Source organism: Otolemur garnettii, unplaced genomic scaffold, assembly GCF_000181295.1.
Source record: "Otolemur garnettii isolate 467f Iridium unplaced genomic scaffold, OtoGar3 scaffold00060, whole genome shotgun sequence".
In the NCBI taxonomy this organism is placed as follows: Eukaryota; Metazoa; Chordata; class Mammalia; order Primates; family Galagidae; genus Otolemur; species Otolemur garnettii.
The window spans coordinates 9,482,473-9,499,923 of NW_003852455.1; the positions used below are offsets into that span (position 1 = coordinate 9,482,473).

Below are 17,451 nucleotides of genomic sequence, written 5' to 3' on the forward strand. Positions count from 1 at the left end.
CGCCACCCTAGGTGTACGTGGCTGGCGCCCTAGCCAGTTGAGCTATAGGTGCCGAGCCAGGAAATTTATTGACACAGAGTAACACAGAAAATAGAACAGAAAAGCCAGGTCACAGACTAGGTGTTTTGGTTTCCGGTCCAGTGTTTGCTGTGGCCTGCTAGGGTATCTTTCACGTTCCTTCTACCTCGCTGTGCTCATAGACAGGAAGAGAAAACTTTCAGAAGTTTTCTAAGACCTCACCATGTGGGCCTCTTCTGGGATGAGAAATACCCTTTTAGGGAAGAAAGGGAGACCAAGGCCAGGGAGAGGCCTAGCCGAACATGGTCCAGGTCAAAAGTGATCTTAGTTAGAGAAGGTTTAGGGCAGAGAAGACCCAAGCATGAAACAGTCCAGTCCAGAGACAGCCACAGCTACAGAGGTGCCAGACTGTAGCTGGGCTGCCCTGGACAGACAGATCCAAAATGACCCCAGGCAGGGGTCTCCCAGTCTAGCTTGACCCAGTCAGGTTAGGATCCCACTGTGGCATAATCTATAGTGGGTGAAATGTGAATTTCTCTTAGTGGCTTTTTTCATATAGCTGACCTGACCAATCTCTATCTCCTGTCCACACTGCCCCCTTCTCCTTACAGTGTGTGGTCAGCCTTCTCGCTCCCTGCCAAACCTGGTCAAGCGGATCATTGGCGGCCGCAATGCCGAGCCCGGCCTCTTCCCGTGGCAGGCCCTGATAGTGGTGGAGGACACCTCGAGGGTGCCAAACGACAAGTGGTTTGGGAGTGGGGCCCTGCTCTCCGAGTCCTGGATCCTCACAGCAGCCCACGTACTGCGCTCACAGCGTAGAGACAACACAGTGATACCCGTCTCCAAGGATCACGTCACTGTCTACCTGGGCCTGCATGATGTGCGGGACAAATCAGAGGCTGTCAACAGCTCAGCCGCCCGGGTGGTGCTGCACCCAGACTTCAACATCCAGAACTACAACCACGACATAGCCCTAGTGCAGCTGCGGGAACCCGTGCCCCTGGGGCCCCACGTCATGCCCATCTGCCTGCCCAGGCTTGAGCCTGAAGGCCCCGCCCCCCACATGCTGGGCCTGGTGGCCGGCTGGGGCATCTCCAATCCCAACGTGACAGTGGATGAGATTATCAGCAGTGGCACGCGGACCCTGTCAGATGTCCTACAGTACGTCAAGTTACCCGTGGTGCCACATGCTGAGTGCAAAACCAGCTATGAGTCCCGCTCGGGCAACTACAGCGTCACGGAGAACATGTTCTGTGCTGGCTACTACGAGGGCGGCAAGGACACCTGCCTTGGAGACAGTGGTGGGGCCTTCATCATCCTTGATGACTTGAGCCAGCACTGGGTGGCCCAAGGCCTGGTGTCCTGGGGGGGACCTGAAGAATGTGGCAGCAAGCAGGTGTACGGAGTGTACACAAAGGTCTCCAACTACGTGGACTGGGTATGGGAGCAGATGGGCTCTCCACCCAGTCTGGGGGAGCTCCATGTGGAGCGGTGAGCTGACCTGAGTCCTCAGCGCCTGTCTACCCTGCCCCAGCCCGAGTGAGGCTACGTATACACTTCCGACAACACACTCCATGTTACCGACCAGGCCAAATAGGGTGGACCACGCTGACTTAGCAGTGAGCCCATCCTCCTGAGAGGCAGCGGTGTGGTGCAGGGAAAAGGCTCTAGGCAAGAGACCTGAGCCACTGACCTTGTTTAAGTCCCTTCTCTTTTCTGGGCCTCTGTGTCCCCAGCAATCCATGGAGGGAGCTGGACCAGCACCTTTTGGCCAACCCTGGCACTCATCTCTGGGCTGTGCCTTGCTTTGCCCCTGTGGCCTCCATTCACTCCATTTATCCAACCCATTGGTCTCACTATTGGTATAACTGAGCTTGGACCTGATTATCAGAAAAGGGTTCCTTATATTGAACTAAACCCCACATCTGTATATTTTCCCAGCTATGCCTAGGAGGTTTGGGGAGACAGCCTGGAGGCCCCTCTCTTAGCATAACGCTTTGAAGCACTTTTGTCCCTTGGGTTTCTCTCCCCAAAGCTTCTTGCAATCTAAGCCCTATCCCTTACTTTCCCTATTATAGGAATTTCAAAGGGCAAAGAAAAAGTTGGGAAGGTTTGTGGTGATTGAGATGAGTGGAGGCCCTCGAAACCCCTTAAATTCCTACTGTTGAGTCCAAACACAGCATTTGGGCCCATATGCCACTCTGGAATACCAACTGACACCACAGGGTATCCAACCTGCTACTCCGAACAAGCACAAAGCAACTTTTCAGCCTTGGAATAGTCATCTAAAAAGGCTACCTAAGCTCCAGCCCCAGACGAGAAGACTTGGGTGATTACTTGGAAAAAGAGCAGACCCACACTGTGTTCTGCTGTGCTTGGGATAGAAAGATAGAAGAAAAGGTGAACTTGGGACATAAGGGGTCACCCAAATCCTGATGGGTGGCCCAGCACCCCTGGAGCCTGGAGAATCCACTCAGCCAGATGTGCAGAGGGTTCCACTTTTTGTTTTCCAGGTAACAGCAAAGACTCACCCATGACAGGCGATGAAAAGAGATGGAGGGTCGAGTCCTGGTCTACCCCCAGGTCTTCCCCCAGTTGGCTGTATAACCTTTGGCAAATCATTTTCTTCCTCTGAGCCTCAGTGTCCTCATCAATAAAATGAAGATCTGGGGACCCTCGAGCACTCAGAGCTGCCCTGCTTGCCTGGAGCCTCTCCCTGGCTCTCACAGGTTTGAAGGGCCTCACTCCTTCCCCGGAAGTGCTCTCTCCCGGAAATCTCCATCAGAGAAAGGCAGCCAGGGAGCCCCGGGAGAGGGATTCCAAGAGAATGGGAAGTGTCCCCTTTCCCATTGGTTCATCAGAACACACTCCTATGTCTATGAATGGCACATATAGAGGATGCTGAAGTTTGTATGTTTTATATCATGTGCTTCACCACTCTGTAAGGGGCCTCTGCTCTCTGTTTCTCTTGCCAGGGGTCTGAAGTGGAAATAAACCCTCTGTGGATAACCAACAGCTTTGGTTTGGGTGTTTGCTTATTGTTGTTGAAGGATGTTTGTTTATTTTGACTTTCTGGGGGAAAAAAATAAGCTCCCTCATTAAGCCAAAATCTCCCTTGCTACAGAAAAAGGACACCTTTTGGTACCCAGACATCATCCAGGAAGAGGTAATGAGGAAAGGAATTGGTACACTGCTGTCTCCTTCTCAGAGGCTGCTTGATACTTCCTTTATGTGCTGCTGGTTAAGTTCTCGATATCAAACTAGCCTGCAGATGAGATTGTGTGCACAACCCTCTCATAAGCAGAGGAGTTAAATATAAGAGGAGCAGAGGTTGAAGTATCTGGGGAACTTAAAGCAGAGAGAGATTCATGTAGCTAGAAAGTACTGGAATAGCTCTGCAGAGGCTTCAAGGGATGCACAGGGAAGGGGCAGAGTGGACACAGGTGTAGAAGCAGGAAGATAGGCCAGGACTGGGGTGCGAGCAGCCAGCGGTGCTAGAGGGTGAGCAGTCTTAGGAGCCATATTCTGTTTGGACTCTGTCCTGGAACCAGTTCTCTTAAGTTTAGGAGATAGAGATAGGATGGATAGATAGATAGATAGATAATAGATGATTAGATAGATAAATAATAGATGGTAGATAGATGATCAATACATGATTAGATAGATAAATAATAGATGGTAGATAGATGATCAATAGATGATTAGATAAATAGATGATAGGTGATAGATAGATGATGATAGAGAGAGAGAGATCGATCAATCAGAAGCACTTGGGGAGATTTGTTAAAAATGCCAATTGCTGCATCTCCCCCACTGGAGATGCTAGATACAGCAGAGCTGAGGGCAGGCAGTGCCAGTATGGAGAGTGGAGAGGTGAGGGCTGAGTGAGGGAGGGCAGTTGTGAAGCTACTACCAGTTATAAAGCCCTGGTGAGAGGTGGTAAAGACCCACCAGCCCTAGGGCTGTGACAGTGCAGACACAGGGCATTTAAATGCACTTAAGTGGTGTATTAGACAGGGCTTGGCCGATAAGCAACTCTCAAAATGTGCAAGCATGGGGGTGCCCGGGTGGCAGAGCTAACCTGAGAGTAAGGCTGCCAGGGTACACTCTGATTTGTCTTTTTTTTTGGTTTGTATCCTAATGAAAATGCCCTGCTTTTCACATGACTGAGAACCAAAAGATGCATAAATTATGCATTGCATTTTATATGTTGCTGGCTTCAAGGACTATTGAGTCTCATGTTGCATTACATTTGTGATTTTCATTTTCGTCTAGATATTTGAACTTTCTATTGTGTCATATTCAGACCCTGGGGCATCTTGAGTTACATGGAGAGTGCACTGTGTCGTGGAGTTAGGAGACACTTTACTCTCTGTTTCTACAAGTGATTTGCCACCAGCTTAGTGGCAGATTGAACACAGGGGGCCAGAGAAAAGGAAGGTGGTTGGTGCAGACATTAGCAGATATCTGGAATAACAAAGGGGAGGAGGGGAGCAGGGCTTGGTTTGCTGTGTTTGAAGAGTTGATGAGCAGTCTAGCTGTAATTCTAAGTAGACCTCAAGGAAGAGTGAATTTCAGAGGACAGGGCAGATTTAAAAACACTGATTTGAAATTCATCAGCATGAGAGATGTTATCAACTACTGACCATCAGCAGACAAGAAAAGAGGACCAGGGGCTGAATAAGGGAAACACCAGCATGGAAGGCATGAAGAAAAGAGAGGCCCCAAGAAATATATAGACTAAAAAAAAAAGTGTCCAGTACTGCTTGAAAGTCCAGTTAAACACTTCCTGGATGGCAGTGCCCGGGACAGGGGCTGAGCCTCACTGTGTCTGAGGGAGTGCAGAGGCGGCAGGCTCTGAGCTTGTCTGACACGTCTCTCTTCCTCTGTGCTCCCTCCCTCATCCCTCAGGGCCCCCTCCTTTCTCTGCAGCCCCATTCTCCACAGGAAGGTTGTTTAGCTCTTCCCTGAGATGCAGGACCCAGCCCTTGCGTCCTTCCTTCCTTATGGCTTATGGTAAAAATGATATGCTCAGTCCTCCAGGTTTGGGTTCTTTGAAATCTACAAATGTTTATTCTTACCACAAAGCCTGACTCTTCAGATGAAAGTCTGCATTTCCAGACTTGGTCTCTACGTTGCTTTTTCAAAAGTCAAGGCCATCCATTCTTTACCATTCTTGGTACCTACAGGGCAAGGAAAATCCCAAGGGATGAAAAATGCATCAGATACAATTTCAGAAACAGTGACTTCCTGTGTACGTAAACATCACTGCTAAAGTTCCATTTATGGCCCTGAGCCATTCTCTCTCCATCTATGATCCCAGGTCTGTTAAACAGTCAAATGGTCTGGCTCGGCTCCTGTAGCTCAGTGGTTAGGGTGCTGGTCATGTACACCGGGGCTGGTGGGTTCAAACTGGCCCAGGCCTGCTAAAAACAGCAATGACAACTACAACAAAAAAATGGCCAAGTGTTGTGGCAGGGACCTGTAGTCGCAGCTACTTGGGAGGCTGAGGCAAGAGAATCGCTTAAGCCCAAGAGTTGGAGGTTGCTATGAGCTATGACACCACAGCACTCTACCAAGGGCAACACAGTGAGACTCTGCCTCAAAAAAATAAATAAATAAGTATTCAAATGGCCCCTATTCCCAAGTTTGTACAGTGCATGGCACTTGCATCCTCTGAATCCAGCTTCAAAGGGGATGAAAAATGTGGGGACTGAGTGTCAACTCCTCCTTGCAGAAGCTTTGCTATGGGAGAGCAGAAAAGGAATGAAGTGGAAAAAGGGAAATGGAAACTGATTTTCAGGAAAAAACATCTTCACTGTGTTTTGGAGGAGAGATAGAGAATATAGGAAAGGAGTGAGAATCCCCAAGGTCAGGTCCCCGGGAGTTTAAAAGTGAGGCAACCCAGAGCACAGAAGTAGCTCTAAGGAGAAGACAGTCTACAGGAGGAGAAGCTGGGGGGATGATGGCTGGGCGAGTTCCCATGCAATGGGCTTGGAGCTTCTGCTGGGAATGGGGCAGGATATTTGCTTGGGGCAGCTGCTGAGGGCATGCAGGTGCTGAGAATGAAATTGACATTGCAACTCATTTATTTGTGATCTTCTCAGACTGTTAACAGCTACAAAAGGTGGCAGGTGACTGCCTGGATCTAGGGGCTGGGGATTGGAGTGCTCTGGGAAGCCACATAGTGAAGAGTTAGAGATGCCAGCCAGAGTGAGAAAAGCCCAGAGTTGGGAATCCAGAGATCCAGAATTACACTCACCACCGCTACTCATAGGATAACTTTTGGCAAGACAGTTCCCTTCACTAGGCCTTGGTTTCTTTAGCTCTATAATGAGAGGGATAGACTAGATAGTCTCCAAGGGCTATTTAGCTGTAATGTGTATATGTGTGTGTGTTTCTGTGAACCCACAGCCATGGGAAGCAGAGGGTGGAGCAGGCAAGCAGTTATGGGGTCTCTAACCTCAGAAGGCTCCAAGAGCGGGCTTCTTAAAGATGAGATCTTTCTGAATGGAGCTTCAGATCCTTATTAGTCAGGATTCTTTCACGTGTAGCAGAAACCCAACAGACAAAGGTCTGACAATTAAGTTCACAATCTCATCCTAGTAAAAGTGCTACATTCCTTGTTGCTGAATGTCACTATAGTCACCTTCAAAATACTTCTCTTGGGAAGCTCTACACCAGTGCCAGTAACTAATCCAGTCTTTGAAACAATTTTAGAACTCTTTTTCTGGAATAGCCATCAAGAGCTGTCATCATTGTCATATTATCTTGGATGTCCTGAATGTCATCAAAATGTCTTTCAATATTTCCTTTATCTTTAGGTGAAGAAAAAAGTCATTGGGGGCCATATCAGATGAGTAAGAGGGTTTTCCAATACAGTTATATTTTTACCAGCTAAAAACTCTCTCACAGACAGAGCCGTGTGAACTGGTGCATTGTTGTGATTCAAGAGCCATGGGCTGTGGGTAAGAAGTTCAGGTAGTTTTCATCTAACATTTTTATGCAGTTTTTTCAGCACTTCCAAATAGTTAACTTAGTTAACTTTTGTCCAGTTGGTACAAATTCATAATTAACAATCCCTCTTATACCAAAAAAAGCTTAGCAACATAGTTTTGACTCTTGATTTGAGCTGACAGAGTTTGGGGGGTCATGGAAAATTGGCTGACTTCCATTGTACACTTTGATGCTTTGTTTCAGGGTCATATTGGTACACTCATATTTCATCACCAGTGGTAACATAATCCAAAACATCATCTTTCCTCCAAAAGGTCTTGGCGAACTTTGACTCTCTTTTGCTTTTGTTCATTAGTGAGCTCATTTGGGACCATTTTTTGCACACGCTTTTCTCACATCAAGATTTTCAGTTAAGATTTTCCTAACCACTTCTCTATCGATGTTCACTTGGTCTGCTGTGCTTCTAAGAGTCAGCCAAAGATATTTTGGCACAAACTTCAGCAAATTTTTGCAATGTCTTAGTCAATTCTGATCCTTAATGGCCACCCTGACCTCTCCTCACCAGTAACACTTTCTCTCCTCTCAGAAAAACTTTTCATCCATCTGTACACTGCCGTTTTCTTCGTGGCAACATCTCCAGAATCTTGCAGTAACAGGCCCCTGATTTCACTTTCACTCTTGCCACCTTTTGCCAAGTTCAATAAGAAATTTACAAATGTTTGTTCCTTCCTCTAATTCAAGCTCCGACATTCTCTCAAGGGCACACCAAAACACACAACAACAATAATGAACACCACTCAGCAAGAGACCACCATGTATCAGTGTGCACACAGCTGTGAGGTTCTGATGTACTAAAGTTGGAGAACTTCACCAAGTCATTTGTGCAGTGCGGCCAACACAGGCACTTGATGACAAGTTCACGAACTTAATTGTCTGATCTCATAAATAGCTTAAGGAGGAAAAGGAAGGAAAGAGAGAGAGGGAGGGGGCAGGGAGAGACAGAGAGAAAGAGAATTTATACACTCACATAACTGAAACAATCATACCAAAACGTGTCAGATGTGATTAGGTGAAAGGGCTCAGTTGTCAAAGAGGAAATAATCTCTCTTACTTGTTTCCCCTCTCATCTTTCAGCTCCACTTTCCTCTGGGTCAGTAGGTAGCAACATTCTCAGAAGACTCTCCAGGAAGCGACTGATGGCAGATCTTGGCTTATAGCTAACAGCTTAGCGACCTGAGCAGAGAATGACTTTTGACTTTTTTTCATCTGATATGTTTAGCTAAATTCCTCAAATTAGGCTTTCTTTGGCCTGGCCAAGATTACATAACCATCTCTGAGCAATTGCTATGACCAGGGAGTATGGGGTTTTGGTCATTCACATTCCTATCCCTGAGCCCAGAGGTGAGGTCTTTCCAACTATGTTGACTAAGGATGAGGAAAGTGCAGGCCACAAAGAAAAATTTGGGTGCTCTTCTCAGAAGGGGCAAAGGATGCTGGAAGATCAAAACTAACACATGGTGCCCATGGGGTGATGAGCTGGTAGCTCTGGCAGTGGGCAAGATGGAACCCAAAGTGTGACCTGTCCCTTCCTCCCTTGGCTGCAGTGTGTGGGCTTCCCAAGTTCTCCCGGAAGCTGATGGCCAGGATCTTCAATGGACGCCCAGTCCAGAGAGGCACCACTCCCTGGATTGCTATGCTGTCACAGCCAAATGGGCAGCCCTTCTGTGGGGGCTCCCTGCTAGGTAAGAAGGGAGGAGGAGGGTGGAAGCTGAGGCACCCAGCTCTCTTCCCGAAGACTGACGAGGTTTCTTCATGGGGAATCGCTGTCCACACTAGTTCCAGGGCCCAGCAGTATAGTGTAGTAGGGGGAGTCCTTAACTGGAGCCAGGAGACATGAATCCTGATCAGTCTCTGGCACTGGGAAGGTCTAAGTCGGTAAGTCAGACTCTCCATCTACATGGGGCTCAAATGCAGGGAGTTCTAGGGATTCGGGATCAGGCTGTATCAGGAAACTCACTCCTGGGGAGTCGGGAGGGTAGATTTACACAGGCCTTGAATGCTATGCTTAGGAATTTAGATCTTACCTGAATGCTTCAGTGGGTTGTTTATAAGCAGGTTCCAGAAAGTTCTCTCCGGTAGCAGCATGGCTCAAAAGGAGAGTTCAGTGAGAGGTCTATTGCCATAGTGGAGAGAGAAATCTTTAGCCTTTAAATAAGAACAGGGCATGAGGGATGGAAATAAAGAGGCAGATTCAAAAGCATTGAATGCTTATTGGGAAATAGGATTGTCACCTGTGTATGGATGGAATCTGGGTGGGAGTAGGGGCAAGGGTAGGAAAGGAAAAGCTGGCTGGCTGTCTCTGCCATGGTTGGTCCAAATGCTCTGGTCTGCTCCAGCTTTGACATTGTGAGAAACACTAATAGCAAATACAGGGTCCAAGGCCAGTTCTGGGTGTGTTCCCACCACCAAGCAAGAAGGTCTGGAGGGGTCCACTTCTGTGCAGGGCAGCTCCCAGCCCTGCCCTCCTCCAGACTGCAGCCAGCAGTGGACACCCGGCAGAAGGCAGTGTGCTGGGGAGGCACCAGGCCTGGGCTAACGCTGCAGCTGGGGTTGAGGGGATGTGTGAAGTCCCCCTTTGCGTGAAATTGATCCTTGTATTCCCACAAAGTCAAGGGTGAACAGTCTCGCTCGAGGAGGCCTCCCAAAGAGAGCAAATAAAGTGTTAAATGGAGGGAGGGATGGCCAGACAGGGCTGGACACTGTTCACTGTGGAGTGGGGCGGTGTGACAACTGACAGGAAATGGGAGGGAGATAAGCAGAGGGACAGTTAGATGGTCAAGGACAGAAAGACAGACAGAGCACTATGAGAGAGACCTGGAATTTAAGAGTGGGCATTGAAGAGAAAAGAAGAACAAAATGAAAGGGAGCAATTTAAGGGGAGGAGAGACTGGTGGGCTGGAGATGGCCAAAGAGGAGAAACTGGGACAGACAGAGGGGGAGAGAGCAACCGAATGAGGATACAGAGAAAAACCGAGATGCTGAGGCTGTGCAGCTGGGAGGGAGGGGAGGGGAGGCTCTGCCACACCAAGCAGCACCGAGGACAAACAAGAGATGGATGGTGGGCCCTGCTCTTCGGCAGACTCTCCTAACCTGGGTACCTCAGCCCACCCGATCCACCTAGAAAACCTGGCCAATAATAGCCTCTGGCCACATCTCCCTCTATCAAAAGAGATCTGGGGGAAAAGGGTGAGGGGGCTAAGTGGTACTCTGTCCAGAACCCAGAAGCCAGAGCATATAGCTGCTGCCAAGACTACCGAGTGGAGCCTGGACCCTGCTCCAGAAAGTATCTCTGCCTTTGACTCTGAACATCGTCTTTGACCTGATGTCCCTCCAACCCCCACCAAGTTTTAGAGCTTTGCTTTTTGCTTGACTCACCCTGGTATGCCTCTATGCTCAGCTGCACATGGGCTTGTCACCTGCTCCAGCCAAAGGACACAGGGCAGGCTGACCCTGCATTAAACATTCCCAGGGCAATGGAACCTCAAGACACAAAAAACACACTAGGCAGACCCTCGGGAGATGTGGGGCCTGCCCTGCCACCAACCTGCTGGCCGACCCTGGACATCCGGCTTCCTTCAGGCCTTAGAATCTATCAAATGAGAGGTTTGCATCAGAGCAGGGAATCTCAGTCCTGCCAGTAGAATTACTCAGGGCAATGTTTAAAAGACATTGTCCTCGGCTCCACCCCCCCAGGACTTAAAGGGTCTGGATCCAGGCCCAGAAACCAGCTTTTGCTTTTTCAATTCTCTAGGTTATTCCAATTTGCAGCCAGTGCAGCTAGCTACTGATCACTACTTTGTTGTTGCTGTTGTTGTTGTTGTTGCAGTTTTTGGCCGGGGCCAGGTTTGAACCCACTACCTCTAGTATATGGGACTGGCGCCCTACTCTTTGAGCCACAAGCACCACCCTACTGATCAGTGCTTTTTAAAACTTTAATTTCCATAGGAATTAGTTGGGGATTGTATTAAAACATAGATCCTTGATTCAGAAAATGGGTGGGGCCTGAAAGTCTCTGTTTCTAAGATATTCCCAGTGATGCTGGTCTGCTGAGCACACTTTAAGAAGCAAGGCCTGAGGGGCAGCCTGTGCTTACCAACAACATGGGTTTAAGCCAAGATCCCTGAAATCCTCTCTAAAATGTTCAGTCTTGGCCTGAGTTGGAATAGGCAGATGAAATCACAGCGTTAACTCTTCACCTTCAGATTGGGATCATGTAAGCCTCTAGGCAGGAGGCTGTGAAATACAATGGAGAGGGCTATGACCCTTTGCAGGGTCTGGAAGGGTGCTCTGGAGCACTCTGAGGGTCTCAGCTCCACACAGGGGGAGGCAGGGCTGGGCAGTGAAGAGCAGTGTATGCATGTGGTCCCTTCTCCAGGCACCAGCTGGATTGTGACAGCAGCTCATTGCCTCCACCACTCGCCCGACCCAGAGGATCCAACCTTGCAGGACACAGACTTGCTCAGCCCTTACGACTTCCAAATCATCATGGGTGAGTGAGGGGCAAACTGATTCCTGAAACCAGTTATATTCTGGGAACTGGGTGACACTTACTGCCATTTTCCAAGGCACATCCCCTTGCTTGGTTGCTCACTCATTCATCAGTGCAGGACACCAGGGATGAAGGTCCAAGGACCTGAGCCCAAGTCCAAGGCTGTGTGACCACGAGCAAGTCACTGATGTCTAAGCTTCAGTTTTCACAAGGGTAAAATGAGAGCCCAGTCTAGGTAATTTCTAAAGACCCTTCCGGCTTCTGAGACTCCATGGTTTCAGGTGTTTCATCCATATACAATCCAGACTCCCCTCTCCTTTATAAATTCAAGACCACCAACTGATTAAACTCAGCTCAACACATATTTGCCACTGACAGTATTCCAGGATCTAAGGACACAGTATAATTCAAACCTAGTTCCTGCCCACAGGGAGCTTATGGTCTAATAAAGGAGTAATATAGGAGCACAGACACCTCTAATAGAAGGTAGGAAGCAGTGAGCTCTGTAGCGGTGGAACAGATAAAGTGCCCTAGGAGTTCATAGGGAAAAGCCTTCTAATGAAGGACCTTATGGCTTTATGGAGGAAGCAATGTGTGACCCAGGCACCAAGGGTAATTCTATGGATTGAACATGTGGCACCAGGCATAAGAACCAGCATTAGAAGGTCATGAGATCAGCTCATGAAGTCAGACAGAGGTGGGAACCCATGAGAATACGCGGGCAATGGCAAGTAGGGTGGGATGGCTGGGAAAATGAAAGGGTTTAGGCTGGAAGCCTGGGCTGGGTGGGCCCCAAATGGGGCTGACAGAGAACAAGGGGGGACCTTCTCCTCCATTGTTTCCATATCTCATGTGCCTTCTTCTTTTTACCCAGGCAAGCACTGGAGAATCCGGTCAGATGAAAGTGAACAATATCTCAGAGTCAAACGCATCATCCTCCATCCACTGTATAACCCCCAGACATTCGAGAATGATGTGGCTCTGGTGGAGCTCTTGGACAGTCCGACACTGAATCCCTTCGTGATGCCCATCTGTCTGCCCGAGGGGGACCCACAGGAAGGTACCCTCCCCCACCCAGCCCCAGCTTTGCAGAGCAGCTGATGCCTGGCAGGCAGCTCTTCCCCATGGCAGGGGAAGCCCTGGTGCCAGCTGACAGTGTCTGCATGGCTCACAGTTGCCAATCAGCCATGTCAGAACCGGTCTCATGGCACCAAAAGCAATGGGAAGCGTGTAGTAGACAGGCAGGTCCACAGTCCAGATGGGAAAACAAAGCCTGAACTGCTTGTCATAGAAGGGAGACTTTTCTACAGGGCATTGGAGGACTGGATAGAAGAAAGGAGAAAGCTGAGGTATTAGAGAGCATGCTGGCAGGAAGCCACCAACCCAGGGCTGGGGAAACAAAGGGAAGAGCCTGCAGTTACAGAAGCTAGAAGCTTAGAAAGGGGCCCCAGGGAGCCAGGACTTCAGCCTCTGCAGAAGAGGCTGACATGCTAAGGAAAATATCTGCAACCAGCTGCCACTACAGGGATGAAAAACCATTACCAGGTAATGCCAAAGATCACATCCATTCTTCCAGTGTCCCACCCCTAGCAGAGCAAAGCTGCCATTTCAGGGCCTCATCTACAGCCTCATTTAGCAGAGTATGGCCGGGTAGGGCTAGAGCTGAGAACAAAGGCTTAATAACCAACAGGGCTCAAACCCCCTTGCTGCCATTTCCCAGCTGGGTGATGTTAAAGAAGTTACTTAACCACATTAAGCCTCAGTCCCCTTACCTACAAACCCAAGGGAACGTTCCGTGGAAGGCTGTGAGATTTCAGTGAGATAATACACACAAACATATCCAACAGAGAGGAAGAGTCCAGCACGGACCAGTCGGCTTTCTTTCATCCTAAATTCAGTGGGGCTATATCATAGGTCACTTCCATTAGCTCAAAGATGGTTTGTTTTTTTTTTTTAATGGCTAAGATGGAACCTTGAAGAGTATTTAGGGAAACCGAGCCAACAGGAAAGGCGCAGTTACCATGTCCGACCTCACTGGGTGCCATGTCCCTGCCACGTGCCTCCCACGTCTCAGCTGCTTTACATGTATTAACTTACTACTCATGAAAGCCTTGCTAAGGTGGCACTGTGGTCTCATTTTACAGATGAGAAAACTGAGGCTCAGCAAGGTGAAATGACTCGCCTAGGATACAGCTTATATGAAGCAGATATGGGGCTACAGTGCAGATTTTCTGCCTTTAGGGCCCTGCTGTCGTCACCATTCAGCTTCTTTTCCAAATAAAAAGAAAATAATTGCTCTGTTAGTGCTCAAGCCATTTCCACATTGCACCCAGACTGGCCGGCTTCACAGACTTGGAAAATATCAGAACTGGGTCTTAGAAAACACTGAGTTCAACATGAGAAAAGGGAAACTGGGGCTTATAGGGGGAGAAGAGGCGGGGGGCTTGCGGAGGGCAGCCCAGCCTGGAGTTGAGGGGGCTGGGCTTTGTATTTATTCACTGTTATTGGTTGAGTGCCTACTATGTGCCAGCATTGTGACCGGCATGGGGACACAGCAGTGAATGAGACAGAAAAGATTACTGCTCCCACGGAGCTGAGGTTCCATGCTGGTTGGGGTGTAGACAACTAACAAGTAAGCCAGGTAGTGTGTGTCCCCAGATCTGCTGGTGACCTCCAGCCCAGCAGCCCTTCCTGTCTCCCTCCCCCACTGTGCCACCTCCTGCCACAGAGAGAGGACATGGGGCTGCAAGCTACAACCCCCTGAAAAGTCCCCAAACAGCTTCTCTGTTCTCACAATGTCTTCTTACCTCCAGGAGCCATCGTCATTGTCAGTGGCTGGGGGAAGCAGTTTTTGCAGAGGTTCCCCGAGACCCTGATGGAGGTAATGATCATTTTATACCCTACAGACAGTAACACCTGCATTGGGCCTTTCCGCTCCACATTGCCCCCTCAGGGATCTGGAGGCTTGGATAGGGTTTGGTAAGAGAGATGCCAGGGGCCCAGACTCACCTGCAAAGTTCACTGAGACTTTGAACCCCAGAAAGCTTGATTCATTTGCTCTATCTGTCATGAGCTCTAGTCTCTGAACACTGTTGCTTCTGGAAATTCTCCCAGAAAACTGCAGGTTTAGATACCTCAAAGGGTCATCCATAATCTATCTGTGTACCATGAGGACTACATACCAAATTAGGCAAGAATGAGCCAGCTCTTGAGAACTGTAGTCCCTGCAGTAATAAACTTGACTATTGCATTCAGAAGTTCACATTCCTATCATTTCAGAAAAGAACACTGAACTAGGAGAAAGGAGCCATGGCTCCAAGTCCTGGCTCCTACTAACCTGCTGAGTGATCTTGCCTCTTTAGACCATAGGCTACTATTCTAACTTCAAAGCTAACGACAGCACTAGCTGTCCACTGAGAGCTGCCTGGCACTGCCATCATCAGGTTCTGTGACTGAAACAATAGTTCCTAAATCCTTCAACATAACAGTATTTTAACATACATTAAAGTTTTGAATTTGCAACAGCCATGCACCCCTTCAGTCCTTAACTCTCAGGAGCATATTTGGCACCTCCTGTGTGCTAGGCATGGTCCTAGGTACTGTCAGTGCTGGAGGAAAAAGGCCAGGTCTGGTCCCTGGCCCCCTTGGGCTTACAGTCAAGTGGGATGGACAGAAAGTAGTTATGGATGAGGAAGTGATAAAGGTGATGAGGGAGAAGGGTGGCGTGTTCTAGAAGATACAACATGGGGCCTGGCCTCATGGGCCTGACTAAAGGGCCTGACCCTCAATCTTAGGGGTTCAGGAGGGTCCCAAAGGAAGTGCCACTACTTGAACAGTGAATAAAGGTTAACAGGGTACTTGATGTTTGCTGAGGAGAGGTTGTCATGATCACTGCCCTGCTTCCTCTCTCCACATGTCCAGGGAAGGCCACAGCCCATAGAGATCTGAACAGCCTCTGGTTCCCCTGCCCCAGGAAGGGGAATATGACCCATTCAGTTTGTGGTTTGGCTGAAGGAGACTCATATGTTTCCCCTTTCTACTCTAGAAATTTACTCCAACATTGATGCCCATGCTGAATCAAGGACAATAATAATTATAAAATCTTGTTTTATGTATCAATATATTGCCTCAATTTGAAAAAATATTTCCTGAATACCTACTGTGCACCAGTTATGTAAAACAGAACCAGATAAGATGCAGAGCCTATGTCTAGAGAAGCTTGTGCTATAGAGAGGGAGGGCTTAAGTAAACACTTGCCACAAAGCAAGCGTGATAACCCCCAAAGCACCTCATATCTATACAGAGTTTGTAGTTTATAAAGCACCTGTTCATTCATTTCCCCTTCGCACAATGATCAGTGATTAGCATGTGAATAAGACTTCATAATATACTGTGATTTCCATTTTCAGACAAGGAAACAGAGCCTCAGAGATCTGAAAAGCAGTGATTAAGCTATATGCCTCAGGATTCATACAGGGGTGGGTAAAAGAAAACTGAGCGTAGTTTTTGTATACGTATTTGAAATAACACATCTCCTAGGCAAGTATTATCTCTGTTTTGCAGGTAAGAGAACCAAGGTCCAGAGAAGGCAAGTTACTTGCCCAAGTGCACATAGCTGAGTTCTTAATAGCTGAGACTACCCCAGAACATGGGTCTCCTGATTCCCCATTCAGTTGTCCCTTTACTTGTACCATAGGGCAGTTTATGGGATTAAGTCTAAGGTAGACCCAGGCCTCGTCCGGATCTGGAGTGGGTAAAGCCAGCTCCAGGGGTGTCAGGACAGCAAGGGCTCCTCAGCCCCAAGGAGGACCAATAATAGCCTTGTGTTCCAGATTGAAATACCAATTGTTGACCACCACACCTGCCAAAAGGCCTATGCCCCACTGAAGAAAAAAGTGACCAGGGACATGATCTGTGCTGGGGAGAAGGAAGGGGAGTTATGGAGCTGGCACACAAAAGGGGCAAGGTCAGCCAGGGAGGAGTGGCTGCCTGCCTCCCAGGTAGGTAGGCATCCTGGGAGTCTAGGGCAGGGCAGGGGAGGGGGGCAGTGCTGTGGGGCAGAGAAGGTGGTGGGGGAGGGATTCCCTTGGACAAGATGCATCAGAGAGAAGAGTTATAAGGAATGTCCATCACTGCCTTCTCAAGCCCAGTACTTCCCTTCTGAAACACAGAGGCTTGAACCAGCTCTTCTAATATTGCTCTGAGCTCCTAGGAGGTGGACCTAGCGCCGGGTGAAGCCCAGGTTTGCGGCAAACGGTCTGCTGCGCCCTCTAGTGTCCAATCCTCTAAACTACAAGTTCAACGTGGAAGAAGGGGTCCTTCTTTGAGATTTGGGCTGGGGAAGGGACATTTTACTTCAATCTGCATCTCTTTTTCCTCTAGGAGGGAAGGATGCCTGTGCGGGCGACTCTGGAGGCCCGATGGTGACCCTGGATAGAGAAAGAGGCCAGTGGTATCTGGTGGGCACGGTGTCCTGGGGCGTGGACTGTGGGAAGAAAGACCGCTATGGAGTGTATTCCTACATTCACCACCACAAAGGCTGGATCCAGAGCGTCACCGGCGTGAGGAACTGAATTCCCCGTTTCTCAGCCCCAGTACCTCCTGTAGGTGGGTCAGCAGCAGGATAATTACCTGAAGCCACCTGCCATCCCTCCTTTGCTCCCTGCCTTTCACCTCCCTCATTGAGCCCACCCATTACTGGGCAGTAGAGGGCACCCCTGCCCCCATCCACTCTTTAGAGAGACAGAGCAGCACAGTGGTCAGAGCACAGAGTCAAATCCAGGCACTATCAATGACCAGCTTTGCAGTGCTGAGTAAGCGACTTCACCTCTTCGAACCGCAGTTTCTTCATCCATAAAATGGAAATGGCACACTGTACCTACCTCATGAAAGTCTTACCAGGATGCAGTTAATTACTAGATCCACAG

General features: G+C 48.8%; 1 protein-coding gene across 1 annotated transcript in view; it reads left to right on the forward strand.

The window, feature by feature from the left end:
* MASP1 (mannan binding lectin serine peptidase 1) overlaps window positions 1-3,031 on the forward strand; it is a 48,290-nt gene extending 45,259 nt beyond the window's left edge. Inside the window, exon 10 of the mRNA XM_012806919.2 lies at window positions 630-3,031. Coding sequence (XP_012662373.1) covers window positions 630-1,513 — 884 coding nt within the window. The 3' untranslated portion in view covers window positions 1,514-3,031. The remainder of the gene's footprint in view (window positions 1-629) is intronic.
* Window positions 3,032-17,451: the final 14,420 nt, after the last annotated feature.